General features: G+C 42.0%; 1 protein-coding gene across 1 annotated transcript in view; it reads right to left on the bottom strand.

The window, feature by feature from the left end:
• CADM2 (cell adhesion molecule 2) overlaps positions 1 to 19,372 on the bottom strand; it is a gene marked incomplete at both ends in the record, with an annotated part of 663,520 nt that extends 644,148 nt beyond the window's left edge. The window contains one exon of the mRNA XM_084275339.1: positions 19,312 to 19,372. Within this exon, the coding sequence (XP_084131465.1) occupies positions 19,312 to 19,372 (61 nt within the window). The remainder of the gene's footprint in view (positions 1 to 19,311) is intronic.
• Between the last annotated feature and the right edge of the window lie 1,122 nt (positions 19,373 to 20,494).

Here is a 20,494-nt window from a genome sequence, read left to right on the forward strand (position 1 = left end):
AAGAATACATTAAGAAAATGGAAGAAGGAAAAATATTTCATCTGTATTTTTTTAATGCAATGCAAAAAGAATTTTGATTAAAAAAGTTCAGAAAATTTCAAATTCTGCATCAGTAGTCATAGGACATTTCAAATGTGACAATCGCAATATTGGGTAACTTTTTTTTTTTTTAATCACTATGGTTTTTTTCCCCTCAAATACAAAGTAACAATCAAATATCCTCAAATTGTCCCACACAGCAAATGTTTATATATCCTATGGAAAATAAATTCTACTTGCTTCTCCTTATTTCTAGAGAGCATCAGATTGATCACTGGACAAACTTCATTTAACATTCTTATGCAACGCTAAAGAAATAGGTAAGAAAGCACTAATTAAATTTACTGATGATAAAGTAGGGAGAAAGCATAATTTAACATCTAGAAAAAACTCCTGGAGTTAAAGCACTGGAGTATTAAAATAGACTGCAATTAGACATTGTGGGTATTCATTCCTTTTGCTTGCTATAGAGTTTCCTGGTTTAAACTGACAGCTTAAGGTTTGAAAGTAAAGCCAAAAAAAACCTCAAAATCACAAGTGTGAAGTCCAAATGTGATATAAGTCAATGGACATTAAAAATAAGGAAAGATTATTTGTAAACAAGTTTTTAGTTCATAAAAGCATCTATATTATGGGACAGCTTAGAACAGCAGAATAGCGATGATGAAAACTAGCCTCTGGACTCAGGCTAGTCAAGCACACAGCGTTTGGAATACAAGTATGAGATACTTGTCACTACATGAAAATGGAACTGAAGAAGTCAGTCAAGTTGTTCTTCTGAAGTCAGATGCAGGAATAACCAATCACAAATGCAAGTAAAGACCTCTTATCATACAGAAGAAAAATAAAATTACTAAACCACATATTGAGGCCAAATGAGCTGCACATACCAGGTCTCTCTGCATTTCTTTTCCATCTGAAACTCCTTACGTTATTTTCTATACCTGACAGCAGGCATCCCTCCTTCATGTCTCAAATCACATGTTCTGTGTATCTCTCTTCTGCCATATTATCAAACATTACTTTTCTCCCTCTTCTTTCCACCCATCATTGCACAACTCTTTGCATTTTCCTATTTTTTAACTCACCAAACATGGTACCTCACATTATGATGTGAATGCCACTACCAAGGAATAGGAGCAAGCTGAGCATCAGGCAGTACTCATCTAGTTTAGGCCTTTGCCTTTGATCTGTCCAAGTACTTCCAGTATTTTTCACTTGGGCTTTTTTCCACACTCAGATTTTTCCAAACTCAATGCAGTTGTGCCTACCTGTAGCTAGATAATTTCCTGAAGGTTTGGAATTGTAGGACCTTAATTCTACTGACATAAATGAAAACGCCGGTTGAAAACTGAAGCTATGAAACACTGACCAGCTCTGCTACTGCTTTTGTTTCCTCTTCCCATCACCTCCTTTTCTTCATTAACTGTCCTTGAATTTTCATTCATTTGCTGTGATCAGCAGAGGGACAGAACTGCTTGCTCAGGTTAGTCATAACTTCTTGTCTGTCTGCCTACTACCTCAGTATTTTCCCCAAATCCCTACTCAGCTGACTGAAAATGGCCCATCAAAAACACCAACACGTTTTGTCAGGAACATTGTTAGGGTAGTGCAAGAGTTGGCAACGCACTGGCTTAGTTTCACCTTAAGCACTACCTCTCCAAATTTACCATTTCCTTGCTAAAAAGGCCACATAGTAAAGACTTCAGTATGGGGATCAACTGATGAAAAAACAAAAGAATGCAAACACAACCCACAACCCCTCCTTACAGTCTCCAGGAAGGTGGGGATATTTTTGCACCTATGTTAAGATCAGCTATTACCTTACAGATAACATGTTATCATTTGAGGAAACTTTGTCCTAAATTCAAGCCACTGGAAGTTCAGGAGAAGTTTGTTAGAGAATGATTACAGCATTAGTTCTCATGAATCCTGCCTCCACGAGTTTTGTCATTCTGCATCAAATTGGTTTTCTATGCCTTTCATTGTATTCCTACAGCCTTCTTAGTTCTAGATGTTTTCCAGCTAACAACAAGCAATGAAGCAATTTTTGAACAGGTGTTCAGAAAGAATATTTGTCATTTCTTGGAAAGCCCTAGTGATTACAAGTTCTTTGGATCGTATTTAAAGTAGAATCAGATCTAATAGTTTTGAGGGTCAAATAATGATGGGTTACTGTTAAGAGCACAACTAGATATAGTTTGTTGCTAGTTGGTGAGACCAGTACTGTCTAGCAGAAAGAAAAAAGAAACAAGTTTGGATTTCATCTGAAGCTTCTTCCACATGACCACAGTGGTGTCTTCTAGCCTTGAAAATCTTACCCTTCTTCCCAGATGCTTACTCCATGCATGTGTGCACTGTCAGGTCTGTAGAATAGCAAGATTAGTCTTTAAAACTTTTGTATTAGCAAGGTGTGTTCAGATCTGTTTTGGCAGCTCTCCTCCTTTAAGTACAAGGAAGCTGATAATAAAATGATTACATCTGTCACTGAATATTTAGTAGATGTACTTCAAATGCATAATAAAGTTAATTCTACCATACTTTATTAGATGTATTACCTTTTAACCTTGCTAGTAAATAGCCTGATCTTTTACAGAACTACTGCTTAACAAAGAAATCTCAAAGAAACAAATAAAACAATTATTAAACCAAATTCAGTGCAAAACTAGGGTGACCTCCTGGTGGTGTAAACATTAGGTCGGTTCTGTGAAAAGGAGGTCGCATTAACAATTACGTTTGTTAGCATTTCAAACTACCTTTTTCAGGGCTGATGATCTGAAATGCTTGCCGAACAAGTGAAAAGATTAAAAGCACTGAAAACATTTGTGTCAGACACCCTGTTTTCTCAGCTTATTCTGGGAGTCTAAGAAATTCATAACTTTAATATATGAACTCCTACAGCAACAAACAAACAAACACACAAAATAACAGAAATTACCTAAAATGGTTGCATTCAAAGAGTGGCATTTTGTAGAAATTAATTATGCCTTATGAGTGATGAGCATCTGTTTCATGAAAGCAGGACAATGGCTAGGATGCAGTATAGCCTTTCACATCCAGGATTAACCAGATGACCCACAGTGATCTGGAACAACGTAAATCTGGCTCTTTTCAACTAGTTGGCAACATGTCTTCCATAATTCAGCTGTACTGCCATCAACACCCAAAAATATGTACTATTTGTTTTTAAAGTTACATTAATTTACAGAAAGCAAAAATAAATGTTTTCAGAAGGTTTTGCTTTTCACTTCCAGACCACTTCAGCTATTGTAATTAAGATCTCTTTAGTTTTGCCCACTCTTGTCAGAATATAACTCATACACAGAAAACTATTTTTTTTCAAATAATTAAAAATACGAAGTTTGTAAAAACATGCATAGTCAATAAATGCTGACTACACAGCATGTTTTTGCTTAGAAAAAACCTGACTGACTCTTTCCAAACTTCTGCACATGAATTTCTAATGACCAGAATGGGTACAACACTTTGGGAAGGTGGCCTACATCTCACTCAAAACTCAGAATTTCAACATGGGATTCTAGCATTCTGCTGCATTGCTGTATACTATGACAAATGTTATAAATAGAAACCAAAACTAATGTTTGTATTTGTTTTAGTACAGTGAGAGCATGACTGAATACATTTCCCTGAGAAGAAAGGAACATGTATTAACAAAGAGTTCAGTGGTTGTGTTTGCAACCAGAGCAATAAGGAAAAAAGACTGTATGAAAAATGAACTACTCAAGGCTAATTAGCTCAGCCATAGCCCCGTGATATTTCTAGTTCCGGGATTTGTTTGGAGATGTCTGCTTTCAGCCTCATAACCTAGATATGCTATAAACTGATGTACTTTAATGACTCAAAAGATATACTTAAGTAGAATAAGACAGGCTCAACACAGGACTTAGTACGGAATAAAGAACTTACGATTTTCTTCATACTTTGTCTCAAGGTATTTTGCAATGACAAAGTCCCAAAAACTGAAAATGACAAAGGTATGTTTGCCAGCAGACCCAGCAATAAGACAAAACATTTGAAGGACAAATGGTCACCATTTAGACAACATTTTTGGTGACTAAAAGCTTTATGTATTATATCACTTAACACATTTTAGTACTTGCACAATCTCAACAGACTTTGGGGGAGGAGGGCTGGAGGAAGAGGTTTGGATTCTCTGGGGTCATCAGAAAATTTAAAAACATGCACAAGTGCAAACTGCAAAATAGTGGCTCTTATTTAACTTATCCATTCTGGGATGCAGGCGCTGGCAAATAAGCATAGATAAAATGGTCCTGTTACATTTATGAGGTTTCTATACAGCAATTACTTAAGATATACAGTTTAAGCACTCTGCAAATTGAAAAAAATGCCTACTCTCCTGTGTGACTGAATGACTCTTCACACACGGTGACTGCACCTTTGCATTTTCAGAAACACATATACATTATGCACATGGACTACACCTAAAATTAAAACTGCAATTGCAAAAAACTATAGACAACACACAGTTCCATTGCAGTAACAAACCCTTGGTTTTATATGAGCTTTAATACCAATGAAACTTATCAGAATTGCATGTAATATGGTCCCACACAAATGAAAAGGGATAACCATCTTTGATTTCGATAAAGTACCTGGTTTGATTTCAGAAGAGCTAGTCTTTAGAATCGTATTTAAGTGTAGCCAGCAAAGCTTTATAAACACTTAAAATTTTTCAGGGGAGGGGGGTGGGTGGCAAAAACCCCCAACTTGTTTCCTGGATCCTAGGGATACTTACATATAGTCAACTACATAACTGAACTAGGTTCATCAAATATCCTATTTCCTTGCCCATTTATTTTCAGCTTTGATATAGATAGATGTACACCAACACAATTCTGTATCTATATTATGGTTTAACTCCCCTACGTTTGCAATGGTACGCACAGATAAAGGTTTTCAAGAGGAATTAATCATGACAAACACTGTGAAGTAGCTCAAAAAAACCACACTCGTATCATTATCATGAACTTGTGTAGCCTTACAGCCAATTTAATTAGAATTGATGAACCACAGTTAAAGTTAAACCCAAAGATTCTGTTAACCCATTATCAGGGAAAAGAAGGGAAAGGTATTTAGTTTACTCTAAATATGAAATATTTCCCTTAAATTACATATTTGGAAGAAAGATTTCAGGTTCCCCTCTCCCCTCCCCCGAGTTTAACATCAAATTTTTATAAATTTTCTATATACATCTGTTTAGCTTTAATATGAACTCTGAAGTATGTGTTGTGTAAAGTTGGACTGAAGAAGTAAACTGAAGTCATAGTCTACGCTGAAGTTACACTAAAAAGTTTCACTTTTACTCTTAAATATTGTTAACACTGATTAAAAGAGAGCAAAAGCTGAAAATCAAATACCAAACATAAGAGACCTTGAAATTAAAGAATGTTGAAGAAAAAAATATCATATTCTCACAAATAAAAATGCAAAATATTTTATGGTCTCTTTCAATTGTGTTACCTTACTGGACTAGAAAAGTAACCTTATACATGGTGTTATCTTGCACTTCTTATATAAATTATTCATTGCAACGTAAGCTCAGGGAACTAAACTTACAATACTAATCTCAATTACAGATAGGAAAGTTATCTAAAACTCAGTACCTATTTTAGATCTCTCCCTATACTGCTAATATGTAGGGAAGGGAGAAAAAAACTAATAAGACAAAGTAATATTATTTTAATGGTCTCTGAAAGCAAACATAAGCTTTACTGATGCTTTCACAGTTGTTATGTTTCCAGAACCTACACTGAGGGATGATAAAAATCCAGCACTCTTCCCTATTTTGCCATAGATAATTGTTTTTAATGCTACACACCAAAAACTTTGTGCAAAGTCTCTAACACATGCTGTGTACTACTCAAATGCAGCTTCTGCTTCAGTGTCAAAAATACTCGATTGTCAGGAATGAAAAGAGATTTTTAAAAATTATTTCTTGGGAATTAGAGCTGCTTTGGGTTTCTTTCCAGTTTCCAAGAATAAACCAAAACACCTTTTGGCACTTTTCAAACACTGGAAGAGTTGTTACTCTCACAAAAATCCACATAAAATGAATTACTGCTTTTAACCCTGGTAAATATTCATTTGCAATATTACAGGTATTATTTGTATATTTTAGAAAATCTCTGAGTCAAGTAAAAGCATTTTACGCTTACTCATGAACAACCAAAAAGTATAAACCAAGCTTTCTGCTTCGGATTCCTCTGTATATTACAGCAGTTCAGAAGGAACTGGGGAGAGAAACTGCAAGAAAATGTGTTTTCACACTCCCCCATTTGTGACTATTACCAGCTACAGCTTCTTTTTTGAATAAGTAATTACCTATTTAGAGCAAACACATTCATAATTTTGACCTAGCTAGAACACATTTTCATCACTTTTTCAGTAGAGAAGCACATTTACCCCTTATTTCTTCATCTTCCATCAGTTCTTTCAGCACTCCTGTTTAAGCAGCGGTCAGTGAGAGGCATTATCTACCAAAGTGCTATGTACTGATAGTTGGATTCTAACCAGGCATTTTTTTATTCTGCTTCAACACTGAAGGCTGATATAACAAATCTACCTAGGTCCCAGGCAGTTCATAATATCCTAGCTTCACTATTTCCTGTAACAGCATTAATGGCATTGAGAAAGACTGTGCAAAACTACAACAGTGATTAAAATTTTGTGTTTTTTGAAAGTGGAAGAAAATTTAATAAATTGGTTTTCTTGCTTAATTAATTCTGCTTTATATACTGCTACTACAGTTACAACAAATTTCTTCCAGCCATTATTGATCTCATTGTACTGTTAGCAAATTAGTCCCAAAATGTTTAAGAAGCCAGCAATGGTAAAGGATTCAAAAGTTCACACATCTAATCATGCTAAACTGATCTGATCAAATAATCCTGAATATACTAGCAAGAAAAGAATCAAGAAAACCTATTAGAATTCACTCTGAAGTCATTCAAACCGAGGATAAAAGGAAGGATATCACCATGCTGTATAAAACTAAACTATTTATTGGATGCAAAAAGTTCATCTCCATAAAATGGAGAGCATCATTATTAGTTCCCAAACGAGCATTCACAGTAAAGCAGAAACAGTAACCTCTTCGGACGTTTGAGAGAGCTAAATTCATTCTGGAAAAGTAGTAGCCTGGTGTTCTCAGACCATACTTAAGAATTCAGCTGAGCTACAAAGATGAAAGAACAGCACCACCTAGTTCTCTATTTAAAAGTTTTCAAATATTATCATCCATTGATTTATGTTTGTAATCTATAGTCACATATGCCTGTGTATTCTGCAATGAAATCTGTCACGTTTCACAGGAAACAATACTAACAGGTTTTGTCAGGAGTTATTAAAGCACCTGACATAGATGCTTTACAAGTGTATTCTGTGAGGGGAAAAAAAGGAGGAAAAAAAAAAAAGAAAGCTTGCATATGCAAGAATGTCACAGACTTGTAACAACACAATTGTTTTCAGAAGCACCATAAACACCCAACGGATTGCTCATCCATCCCTAATACTACTTGGTGGGACCATTTCTCTAATTCAAATAAAACACTGTATTTGTATCAATTACCCCATACAGCAGTTTGACACTATAATATATGTATTCAGATAGGAAAAAAACCCAAAAAGTCATACAGACATCACAGGAGCCTCAGTAACATATTTAAAAGACTAATTACAACTCATGCAAGTTGTTTCATGTTTACTTTGCCATTCTGCAAATAGCAGAAATCTTTCAGAAATAGGATAGGTATTTTCATTGTTAGCTGGAACAAAAAGTTTTCCTGTCAAGAAATTTTCCCCACATAAGGCATGTGTATTTGAACAATCCAGAAGTTTACCGTGACGCATCAGCAGCACCTAGGAAGCTCCCTACCTCTACCGTGTGCAGGTTTTACTGGCATGGCCGCCCGCGTTTGAAGCTGATAAGCACATAGCTAGACATGCTAGATTTTCTGAGATCTCACTCCCACCAACAGGACATAATGTCAGTGGAACTGCATTTCTGAAGACATCTTCTGATGTCAACTCTGATTTCTTATACCAATATAGACTGCACTAAGCATTTTCTATGAGGTTCTTAATTGAAATAAAGCACAAGTGACACTGATGCTGTGACTCTTATGGGTAGCACTGCATTTTGCATTGCGATAGCACATCTTGTAACATTAGAGAGAAAATGGGAGTTAACTGCACCTACAAAGCATTTTAGCTGCATTTGAACAAAATGTTCAAATCAAATAATTGATTTATCTAACTTAGAACAAGGAAAATTAAACGAAGATATATTGAAATGATTTTTTATCACACATTCACATCAATATGCTGAAGATGGTCTAAATCCCTGTTTTTCATACAGTAGCTTTTGAAGCATTTTGAGCTCTTCAATTTGACTCTTCGTTCTAAAGCCTGTAAGAAGTACTGATTAAAAGAAAAAAAAAAAAAAAAATCAGGCTACTAAAGCCTTACAAGTACTTCACTAAAAAGCTTCTAAAACTGGTGCTCATGGCATGAGTCAGGCCCCAGCACTGGGGGGCCAGCAGCTCCCCTCCTCACTTCTGTTAGTGCACATCTGAGGAAGGCAGAGAGAAGTAGGAGAGGGAGAACCATAAGAATTAAAAAAAAAAAAACCAAAAAAAAAAAAAAAAAAAAACCAACAAAACACCTTAAGCCTCCTATCACAATGATCCCAGGCGCTTTCTCCTCCATGGTATAAACAGGGCTGTCCTCTCATAGCTTCCACAGAATGCGCTCAGCCGAAAACCTTCACTTCTTGTATCTCACTTCCCAGGGAAAGGGCGAAGTATGAAAGATGAAAAGGTATGGTGCATCCTGCAAACCCCAGGGTATACAGTCTTTTGTTCCAGCATAATCTTCATATATGTCTTAGACTTGCACTCCAAAAGTACTGGTGGTAACTCTGGAGAGGATGTTTTATTCCTAGAGAAAATAAGTTGCCCCTTTCCCTGTCCCACATCTATCTACCTAGCTACATATCATCCATGAAGCCCGCCTAGGTGTTGGCATGGCCTGGCATGGCTCGCTCGTTGCCCAGTTGACACATGTAAACAGATTATACAGGATCCAAATTTGAGGCCTTTATCCCCACAATATTAAGAAATGAAATCCCTTTGTGCATAGAGATAGGGCTACTGCTGTTTCTCCACTTCATGTCTTGCAGGAGCGAACAGTAGAAACGAAGTTTTGTTTTCCTGACAAGCATCCTATGAACAAACATTGCCTGCTGGGAGATTATTCTGCATTTATCTGTGATCAACTATTCACCTATTTTGAAATTTCTTTCTGAAGATAATGCCTTTCTAGAAGTTCATGTGACAAGAGTTTTTAATGTCCAATTAAAAGAAAAAAAGGAGTCTATGATATTAATGATTCATTAAGCAGCAAATTTTCATTTGTTCACTTCATGTGCTACAGACTACTGGATTCTGTTTTCCTGTTGGGATTTACAGTGTATTTCAGTTTCCAAGAGGCATAATCTAATGAACATTAAATGCATCTGCATTTCCAAATCCCGCGATACAGATGTCACTGTAAATTATGAACACCCCTTACAGAACATGCCTTCCTTATCCAGATTTCCTGTTTCTCCACTTTATATCAGATTAGGGAAAAAACCTGTAGGTTTGTAGAAGAGAAGAAGCACTTGCTTTTGTAACAGACAAAACCAAATTTGTAGAAGGTTTGCTAAAATTCCTTTTCTCCAAATCCAAAAATAGTTTGGGATGTTCTGCAGTCATGTTACTTTAAATGACACACATCCCTCCAGGTATTGCTCACACAGAATACATAAGAGCCTATTCCCTTAAAACAGTCTTAAATTCCAAGTTATTTTGAAATCACATTAATCTTGTGTGTTAAATATATATGAACATCCCATAAGTCTATAAACTATTGAGGTTTTTGACTGCCACACATAAAAAACAAATGGCCCATATATTTCTATTGATTACACACCTTCCTCAACACCTTCCAAAATTCAATATTCAGAATACAGCAAAGCAATAATGACTTATAATTTGAAGGAAAAAAAAATTAGGAAGCAGAAACCTTTTTCTTTTTGGTCAGATCCAATTCTAAAACCCCAACTTCACTATGTGAGATATGGACCACCCTTTAAGGACTGAATGAGACTTCCATTAAGAGTGGCATATATTTTGCATTTCACATACAAAACAAAACAAAAAAGCATGTAACCCACAAATTTTACTTTTAGTGAAAAGATACATGATAAAATTCCAAATGAGGTAGGGAGAATGTTCTGAGGAAGCTGGGCAGATAGTCAAGGTGCTAGCCCATACCTAACTTACTGATACACCACTTGTGTTCAGATACACCTCATCTTCATTATGATAATACAAACAGGAGTCAAGATATATCCTAATACTGTAATGTGCTAGATATGGGACTCCAGGCCTTAAAGAAAGCACAGCCTAGACGGTCAATTTGCTGTTAATTTGTTTTTACAGCAAAAGATGAGACGCACTCTCTTTTAATATGCAATATCCTAGTATTGCCAGACTTGATATTTAAGTTCAGAAAAGCTCCTCCATGTCAGGTTTTGCTCACTTTGCTACAATTTATTTTAATTTAAAAATCAAAGGATTCCCTTTAGATTGAACAGATAGCATTTTTCATTAACGAAAATGATTGTTAAACAAGATGGTACTTACAGCTTCCTCCATATTAGTCCAAATTCCACCTATTTATTATAGTTTTACAAGGCCACACTGTACAACACTGGAGACATCAATAACATTATTAAAAATCTGCAAAGGCAATTGAAAAGTTTAAGAAACGTAAAGTTAAGAGGAAATTGCAAGGCCACGCTTACCCTAACCAACAAGATTACTTCACATGTCACTTAAAATCATGAAAAATTGCAATATTAGTTTAAGCTTTCCTGCAAATATACAGAAAATAAGTTCTCTCTTTTTCATTACTATCTTTTTAGATGTCAACATAAGAATTTATGTAAAGGAAATACTACACTATATTCCTGTATATTATAACATTTTATGACCTGTCACAGATTTGCAATACTCTCTTAATTAGTAATCAGTTTAGTGACTAATATCTCTGGTTGCTGCATTTATTTTTCAATTTGCAAACAGCTGCAGTTCAACCCTTTTTATATCTTAGAGGGTAAAAAAAAGAAATATTTTTTAGTTAATCACCTGGAGTGTGAAAAAGTGTTTTCAGACATCCAAGTTTTACTTTTCCTGTGCAAACTGTGAAAACCAACAGTGACTTCTTCAACGTTCTTCAATTTATGTCATCATTGTATCACAAAGAGCCACCAACTAGCATGCCAAGATTTAAGCTTCACAGGTAACAAAAAAATCCATATTAACACTCAGAAAAGAAGAAAAAAAAAAGTTTTAAAAGGGATAAATATAAACCAAGCATATTTGATACAATCTTTTAATTAAAATAAATGTTTAATGCAAAACTCCAGCTTGACTTCATCTGTACCATCTCATTGCTTTTGCTTGATACTTTGCTGCAGGAAAAATAAAATCAGTACATAACAAATTTGTATTGCAAAGAAACGTATTTTTTCAGTAGCAAATTTAATGACCTTAACCCCTACATAATTGCAAAAATTGATTGCTCCTGCTTTAACTAGTATGGCTTTTCCCCTCGTTAGGGACCAGCCAGAACAGCCTTCCAGCTTTCCAGCGTAGCAGGAATAAAAAAGCAGGTCAAGTTACAGTTAATCCAGCAGATGTAGGTCAGTTTGGGATAAATATCGGAACAAATGGAAAATACCAAAGGGCCTACTACAACTGCTGCTGCTGTGAAGTAATTTGGCCTTATTCTCTTCAGAGCTGTCAGTCACAGTTGTGGAGTTTCCAGTGCTGAACTTTGAAAAGGCAGAGTTTTTGCAACTCAAGGCAGACGGGTCAGTGTAGCTGTGCTGGCCTGTTCAACTTCTGCCAGAAGCAGTGGCAGTATCGCAACACATTGCATAGTGATGCCATCCAGAAAAGGCATAGCTCTATTTGCATATGTGGTCACAAATTATTTTTGCATGGAAGAGCATCCTCAGGTTATTTTAGCTAAGATTTGGCAATGGAATTACCATGGTTAGAATTGTCATTTGATTAATATTGTGGTATATAAGAAACTGAAAATATAACCAGAATATTTTCACCTCTAACTTAAGAAAGCAGTCTCTCTTGCACTATCCTTCCCATCCAACAAAGGAAAAGACAGGTAGTCATCAAACTGTTTCCAGAAAGACAATGATAGATGCAATATTACAGCTATGCAGACAACCACGATACATACGCACTGTTTCACACATAACCTAAACTTGGCCAACTCCATTCACAGAATAAAGAATAAGCTGGAGTTCAGTAATACATTTGTATGTGAACAAAATTTTATATGTATATATGTATATACACACACACATATACAGGGAGAAACCTTCAGCATTAGGGTGTCAAATTGAGAAACACAGACTATACACTAATTATTTTTTTTTCTAAAACTGAAGAGAAGCTGCCTGTGGACAGTTAATACTCTTTAACAGCTATGTAAGAAATGAAGAGAATTCTAAAGTGAGTATTACAAAATAGAAAAAAAAATAATGCATGAACATATACTAACGTAAATCCATACCAACAGTGATTTGTTGCTACCTAAACTATGAAAGCTATAAAAGCATTCGCACTCTCCAAGAGACATTTGATTAAAATAGAAAGCAGTGAATGCATCTGAATTCATGGTTAAGAAGAACTGGTCTTTTCCTCAAAAATCTCAGACTTATTCAGGAGTGGTTTTGCTGTCTGACAAGGTTCAAGAAGATCTCAGGATCTCTGTTTTGCAAACAAAAAAAGATGGCAAAAGGTGCAAGCATGATTTTATTTTTCACGCATACAGAAGTTATGGGGACAATAGTTAAGTAGACACTGTTAAAGGAAGAAACAGGGAATCCTTCCAGTCCATCTACAACAAAAATAACTACCTAATGTTCTTCACTAAATCCTTTTGGCTTGTTCCAAGTTCTCTGTGTTAGAAAGTTCTACGTGCAGAACGTTAGTAAAGAGAGCTCTGGAAGGTGAAATACACAGCCTCTGGTGTTAGCACTGTTTTGTCATTAAAATAAATGTTCTCTGCTTCTTCCTCTCTCCACTTGAAATGCTATTATGATAGCGTCCTATGTATTTAAATCCTCCATCCTGACTTATTATGCATTAACATAAGAGAACTTGTAAGCATTTGGACTTTGTCTTTCATTTTCATTTATAAAATGAAAGGAAAAGATCCTGAAATAGGTTCATGGGGGAAAAAAAAAACAAACCAACAAAACAAGCAAACAACAACCACCAACAACCAGACAAACCAAACCAAACAAGCCCACAATAACACCCTACAACATTAGGAACATTTGTAAAGACATTTGCATTAGTTTTTCAAAATACTCAATTCTTTTCAAAGTGTTTTCATTATGTAGAAAGAAAAGTTGTTCAAGGACAGATTCCCAAGAGAAATCATGATTTTACAAGTTACTCCTTGCCACTAGAATTTGATATTTTCCTTTGTTCCTTTCAAACACACCTCAAAATCTCTTAGGGAGGAAGGGATATGCTCATTAAGATCATACTTAATATTGATGCAATCCCAGAGGAGACACCTACTAAAATGTATCTAATAATTTTACTGTTCCACATTTGTTTTGGACTGTGTATTTTAAAAAGCCTATCAGTGGCATTCTCTCTAGAGAAGTACCTCCATTGTTTTGAGAGTGTGTAACAGAATTAGCCTGTCATTAGATTTATGTTTCAAAACAAAATTGAAGAATTTCTTCTCTCTCTTGGAGAATGCATTAAGAGGACAATGACAGCATCTTCTGTTTATACTTTTTAAATATTAGATGGAGAGGGAATCATTGTTTTAACACAGTCAGCCGGGCTCTGGTTGTACTGTTGTTTTGGCAACTACCTGATAGCCATGTCTTTACCATATACAGAGTTGCCATCAGTTACTTAATTGCCATTTGTGACACATAAGTTTAAAAAAAAATATAAAATAAAGCACCACCACCCCCAAAACTCAAAAGACAGTCTTAACTTTATATAGCAATATTGAAACATTAATTCTTTGACTGAAAGACATTCAACAAATTTTGTCAATACTAGGATGAGGCCAGAGCTAGTTACGAGAACTAAGGCTTCTTTAACAGAAAACTATGGCTTAGTGACACTTTGTACATTATAATGGAATTGTAACTGACAGTTGCGTAAATTTAAAACATCTCTTGAATAAAAAATTGTAAAAGAGAAGTAACAAAGTAGACAAGAAAAATTTACTTGTTTCAACAGAGGTGCTTCTCTTAACATTTCCACTGAGTTATTTCTTCAGTGGGAAACTTCAAAACTGTTTACCATTGAAATGGCCATAGAAACTCAATAAATATTTTGAGTGTAAGAATGATAAATATTATGAGACTGAAGGATCTGTATTCATGTATTCCTCAGTGAAGCTGTGTGAGGTCATTAATGGGACCTTGGACTGTTTGGTTACTTCATGTTGTAAAACTGAATGTGAAATGACTTTCAAAAGAAATGCATGAAGAAATCAAGTAAAAGAATTCATAAAAAATGAAGGAACCTGAGAAACAAGCAGCTAATAAGCCTCCCAAGTCTCGGTTGGATCGATGGAAGTCATATAAAGATGGTCACCACCAAGTAAAGTGATTCACTTTATGTTTCAACTTGTGTGTATATTAAAGATTGGGCCAAAACTATTGTCTTCCATTCTGTAATTGTCCATACCCTCACAGAACATACGGAATAACCACGTGCTTTGACTCGCTGTGTAACGTTACCAGTGTAACAACGTTTAGCTGTCAAGAAAAATCCCTATGCATACAGCTTTGGGTTGCCAAGATTTTGCTAGTGGAAATACTACTGAAAATTTAAAATAGAATCCAGATATACAAAATATACTGAGAACCGTATGACAACTTTGTCTAAAATCAGCTTCAATGATCTGAGAAGCAGCCATTTGCATATTTGCTCTTTTTTTTAAAAAAAAAAATATTCTGATAGTAATAAAACATGAAAAAAAAACCCTAAAAGTCTCACCCATGAGCAATTATCTGTCTCCACTGATTTGTTGCATCAGCGATCACTGTTTCAGACAAATTAAAGTGTCCCTACATTATTTTCCTGAGTAGGCAGGTTGCGGGCATGGGAAGCGCCTGAAGAAGCCGTGTGGAAGGAAGACCTGCCCGGCGTTGGCGGAGAACTGGAAGTAGACCATTTGCTACCGTGGTGAGCACTGCATGTCCCCTGCTCGGACGCAGAGGCGTGCGATGCCATTTGCATTATCACACAGCAGGGGGCTACAGCAGCTACAATTCCAGGATCATCTTAACCCGGGTCTGCTGTGTGCCACCGATCCAACGAGACCGGTTTTTAAGATTACAGTTTCTCACATGATAACTCCGTCATAATAGAGAAGCCGCTGCTCAGGTCGCAGAAAACCAGCTCGGGTGATGTACCCGAGTTCTCCTAAATATATGCTGTCCTCCAACTGTTAAATTTTGTCTATGGAAGGCTAAATTTGTGAAATGGAAAAAAAAAAAACCTCAAAAAATAAAGCAATAATCACAATGAAACGGAAACGTAAGGCTGACTGTAAGCATACATAACAGTTTAACCCTTTGGGACACTGCTTGAGTACTCTGGAATCACGACAGTGCACAAGCTAAGAACAGCAGCAGCCAGAGATCCTACTATTTTCACAGCAAACGCTGGAGAGGGCAGAGCAGACTAATATCATACCCGAACTCAGCTGACAAACCGCTTCTCGGCTCAACATGTTATTACTCCCTCCTCCACCTCCATCGCTCCCCTTTCACAGCAAGCAGTTGACACTGGGCTCTTTTACTTCTTGTTTGCCTCCTTTCCAAAGGGACTGCTCGCTGTTAATGCTATTCCGTGCACAAGCTGAGAAGCATTATTCTATGTCCTCTTCCCTCAGCTGATGCTTCATCAATACTCGGGACAGATTCCTTAAGGGAGTCTCTCCACAGATCACGCCAGAAAGGCAGCTTCCATACAGGACACACATCAGCTTGACTCTTTTTCACCTCATCTTCAAACTTCATTAGCTTTGGTTTCACTAAACGGAGCCATCCTTAGTTACAAATCCAGAACTGCTTCGAATCCTCAGAACAAAGATCTTATTCACATACAGAGCTGATGAAAAACCTGCATAACTCATGGCCCATGAACGGAAAATCAGAGGAATCTAACAAATCCATGGAGCCACTTCACAACACACTTCAGGGAAGCAAAGCAAGCCAACAGGGAAAGCTACTTTTAAATGCAGGTATAAAGCTGCCAACAAGAAATGTGTCTAATACTGTAAATGTGTCTGCTAGTTGTGCCAAGAAAGAAAGAAAGAAAGGAAAAAAAAAAAAAGCCAGAAACTGAGAAAACACCATTTCTGAAGTAGCACTATAAGGTAGACCAAAAGAATGTGATATTCTGTTAGCTACAGTCACTATTCAGGACAGTCTTCCCCTAGAAAATATTTACTCTTCCTCTCCATTCTCCTCTCCCTTGGAATAAAAATGGATAGTAGCAATTCTTTCCTCTCGCTCCTGTCTGAGGGTTACAGCTTCTTTATATTCCACTCTTTTCTCTTTTTTTTTTTTTTTTTTTAATAGTGCCCAGCAAAAGCGCCTCCAGAAACAGCTGGGTAAAATAATTGTGTGAAAGTGAAATGGGCGAGATGCTTTATACACTGGGAGGGCAGGCTGGGTAGCACGTTAAGCATCGCTTTTCCCCATCTGCAGGGACAGGCCCAAATCCAGTTATTTCCACGCAGCCGGAGTCAGCTTTGTATTACACCCCTTTTCTTGCAACATGTTTTTTACCTGATGCAGTTCTCAGAGTTACATTTTGCCTGGCACGCTCCCTAAACTGCTGTGAAAGGCATCACTGTTTTTAATCACTGGTTTACTCTTCAAAACTGCGATGCGCTGAATGCAGCTGATTGCATCTTAGGAAAGATCAAATCCTCCTCCTCCAGCAGCAGCCCCGATTTTATTGGTGACAGAAAGTCAGTCCAGGCGCTCCCCCTCACCACTCACACACTCTCCACCACCCCCTTTTCTTTTTTTTTTTGGTGTGTTTTTTCTTTTTTTATTTTTTTTCTTTCTTTGCAGGGCAATGAATTGACAATTCACAGGGAAATGCAAAAGGCAGAGAGGAGCCAACCCCCAGGTGCAGCCCGCCGCACATGCCCCAATAAATAATCCTGTATAGCACCAACACAGCAGCTCCTTGTGCAGTGACGTACAGGGCAACTCATAAACGTCGGTAAAGAATACAAATAATCCGCCCGACGAAACTGTCCTCAGCAGTTGCCAAGCGCACACACCACACCACCCCCCCGCCTCAGCACCACCACCCCCCCGCCCTCCATCCCTCCATTCTCGCCTCCGCGACCGGTAACTTCCTCGGGAGGTGGAGCGGGGGCACGGGGAGGTTTCTGGCCGATGGCGGGGGGCGGGATGTGGCGAGGCGGGGGGGACACACACAGAGGGATGATGATGCTCGTGTGTTTCGGGCACTCGGGCGGCTGCCCCTGTGAACCGCCACGGGCAGCCAGCCGCTGGTCCCTCCGGAGATCGGCCGACACATGACGCAGCCGAGGGAAACGCGAAAGACATTAAACTTGACGCGAAATGGGCACGGCGGAAGCAGGTGGGGGGAGGGAGGGGGGGGAGGACGGGGGGACGGGAGGGGGACAAAAAAAAAAAAAAAAGAAGAAAAAAATAAAATAAATAACATTCTTGCAAGGTCACTTAGTTTAATCGTCAACTCGCTTCTCCCTCCCGAAGTGCCGTACCCCACACGCCGAGCGAGGGGAGGGCGGAGAGCCGCCCCGCCGTCCCCCCGGAGCCGCCCTGAGGACTGGGCGCCCGCCAGCGAGTGGCTGCGCGCTGGCTCCCTGACCCCGTTTCCACCCGCCGGGGACCGCCGGGCCGCGGGCCGCCGCTGCCGCCTTCCCCCGCGACCCTTACGCTCTGATCGCTGCCCTCTCCCCCCACCCCCGCCCGGACCCCGCAGGACGGCGGGGGCAGGGGGATGCTGCGCCGCCATCCCTCCGCCGCCGAGGGGGCAAACTCTCGGCGGCAGCGCAGCGCCGCGGGCTTGGCTGCCGGGCTCGCCTCCCTCCCAAAGCGGGAGGGGTCTAGGGGAAGGTCTCCCGCAGGCAGACGCGGCGGTCACCGGCACGACAGCGGCGTGCGGCGGGTTTCCCCTTCGCGGCGGCCGCTACACTTGACTTGGACGGATAGCGTTAATTAGGGGGAGCGGCGGTGCGGCGGGCGAGAAGGCGGCGGTGGGGAGGAGGGGGGAGAGGAATACATCCAGCGTGGAAACTAGCTGCAGGATGAGCCGCCTGGAGCAGGATGGTGAAGGGATCCGGTTCCGAACACCCGGCTCATCCGATTACCCTACGTATATATTTTATACCTCGCATGCAGACGCGCACTGGCGGTGGCGGCGGCGGGAGTGAGGCACGGACACCCCCACACCCCCCCACCCCCCCCCACCGCCACCCCCCTCGTCTCCCCGCCGGGGAGGCACGGCTGGAGCCCGCACGTTTCCCCAGGATGTAGTTGCGGCGCGCACGCTGCCGCTGCTGCGGCTGCACTCGCACTTTCAGGGGCACATTTGCGGCGGGCGAGCGGGGAGGTGACGGGGAGTTGAAGGGGTGGCTGCGGGGGTTGGCGAGCGACTGGCGGCGGGGGGGAAGGGGGGCGGGGGTGGGCTCGGTGTAGTGGGGGGGGGGGGGAGTGGAGAGTGGAGGGCGAACGAGGGCGGGAAGAGACTGACGGGGGAAGGGCAGGAAGGGTTAACAACCGTGCGGCGCGCTAGCACTGGATAGCGCTACCCGAGCGGGAGGCTGGGGGCGCCCGGGGAGGAGAGGGCGGCGGAGGTGGCGGGGTGGGGGGAGGGAGCCGGTGGAGGGGCGACGCGGGGGGAGAGCGGGTCAGGAGCGGGGCGTCGGGGAGGCCGAGCGGCGGGGGAGGTGGCGGAGGGGAAAGCGGGTGGGGGGGGGGGCGAGGGAGGAGGGGCGGGCAGGGGGGCCGGGGATGCCCCGGGCCGCGGCGGTGCCCCCCCCCCCGGGGTCCCTCCCTCCCTCACCGCGCGCGGGGCAGGGGTGGGGAGGAGGCGGTACCTTGTACGAGGATCCCGCAGAGGCTGTAGAAGCGCAGGAGCGCGCCGGGCTTCAGCCGCATCCTGGGGGCTCCCCTCGGGCTGGGTGGGCGCCAGGCACGCAGATCCGCAGCCTCCCGCCGCTCCGCTCTCCGGGCGCTTCCTTCCCCCCGCAGGAGCCGCCGCCGCCGCCGCCTCCGCCGCAGTGTCTCCCTCGCTGTATCCAGTGGGGTGAGGAGGAGGAGGAGGAGGACCAGGGTCGCGGGGGTGGATTGGGGAGGGAGGAGGAGGACGAGGAGGGGGGGAGCGGCTCTCTCCGCTGGCTCCGGCGCTGCTGGGCAGGTTCAGGTTCCCCCCCGCGGAGCGGCGGCGGGTGGCCCCGCTGGCTTCCCTCGTCCCTGCCGGCGTGTCCGCCCGTCCGTCCGTCCGCCCGCTGCCCCGTGCCGTCCCGCGCCGTCCCGTGCCGTGCCGCTGGCGGGCGGAGGCTGCCAGGGGGCTGCGCTGGCGCCGCGGCGCGCGGGGAGGCTGCTCCGCTCCCAGCCGCTTCCCGGCTCGAGACACAAGGGCAATCTCGGCTTGCGAGGCTCCCCTGGCCTGGCCCCGCCCCCGCCGCCCGCCCCGCCCCCTTTCTGCCGCGGGCACGCCCGCCGGCACGCCCACCGCGGCCACACCCCGGCCCTCCCTGCTCCGTGAGTACGCCCCTTCCACCGCCTCGGCCACACCTCCGCCGGCGCGGCCCTCCCCCCGAGGCCCACGGACCGCCCCCTCAGGTGGGTGTGTGACTGGCATCGGCGGCTCTCCAATAGAAAGTCCCCTGGTTCGGCCGGGCGGCCAACGAGGCGGTGACAGAGGAGGCGCGAGACGCCAGGTTACAAAACAAACGGGCGTTTCTCGGCGTCCTCAGCCGCGAGCGAGGTGCCAGACCCAACCTCCCGCGCCTCTGAGTGGCGGCCGGTGCGGGCCAATCACGAAGAGACTGGACTCCGCGGCGCGTCGCCAGCCAATGGGCGGTGAGCGACGGAGGGGCGGGGGCGGGCGGTGGGGCGCTGTCCAGACCCGGTCCTGAAACGGCGGCCGGAGGCGCACGCGGCGAGGAACGGGGCCGGCCGGCAGCGGCAGCGGGCGCCTGAGGAGAGGCGGTGCCGCCGCCCGGGGGCACAGCGCGGCGGAGTGTGGGGGGGAGGAGGCGGCGCTCCCGGCTGCCT

The sequence above is a fragment of the Gallinula chloropus genome (genome assembly GCF_964237585.1).
Source record: "Gallinula chloropus genome assembly, chromosome: 1".
NCBI classification, from domain to species: domain Eukaryota; kingdom Metazoa; phylum Chordata; class Aves; order Gruiformes; family Rallidae; genus Gallinula; species Gallinula chloropus.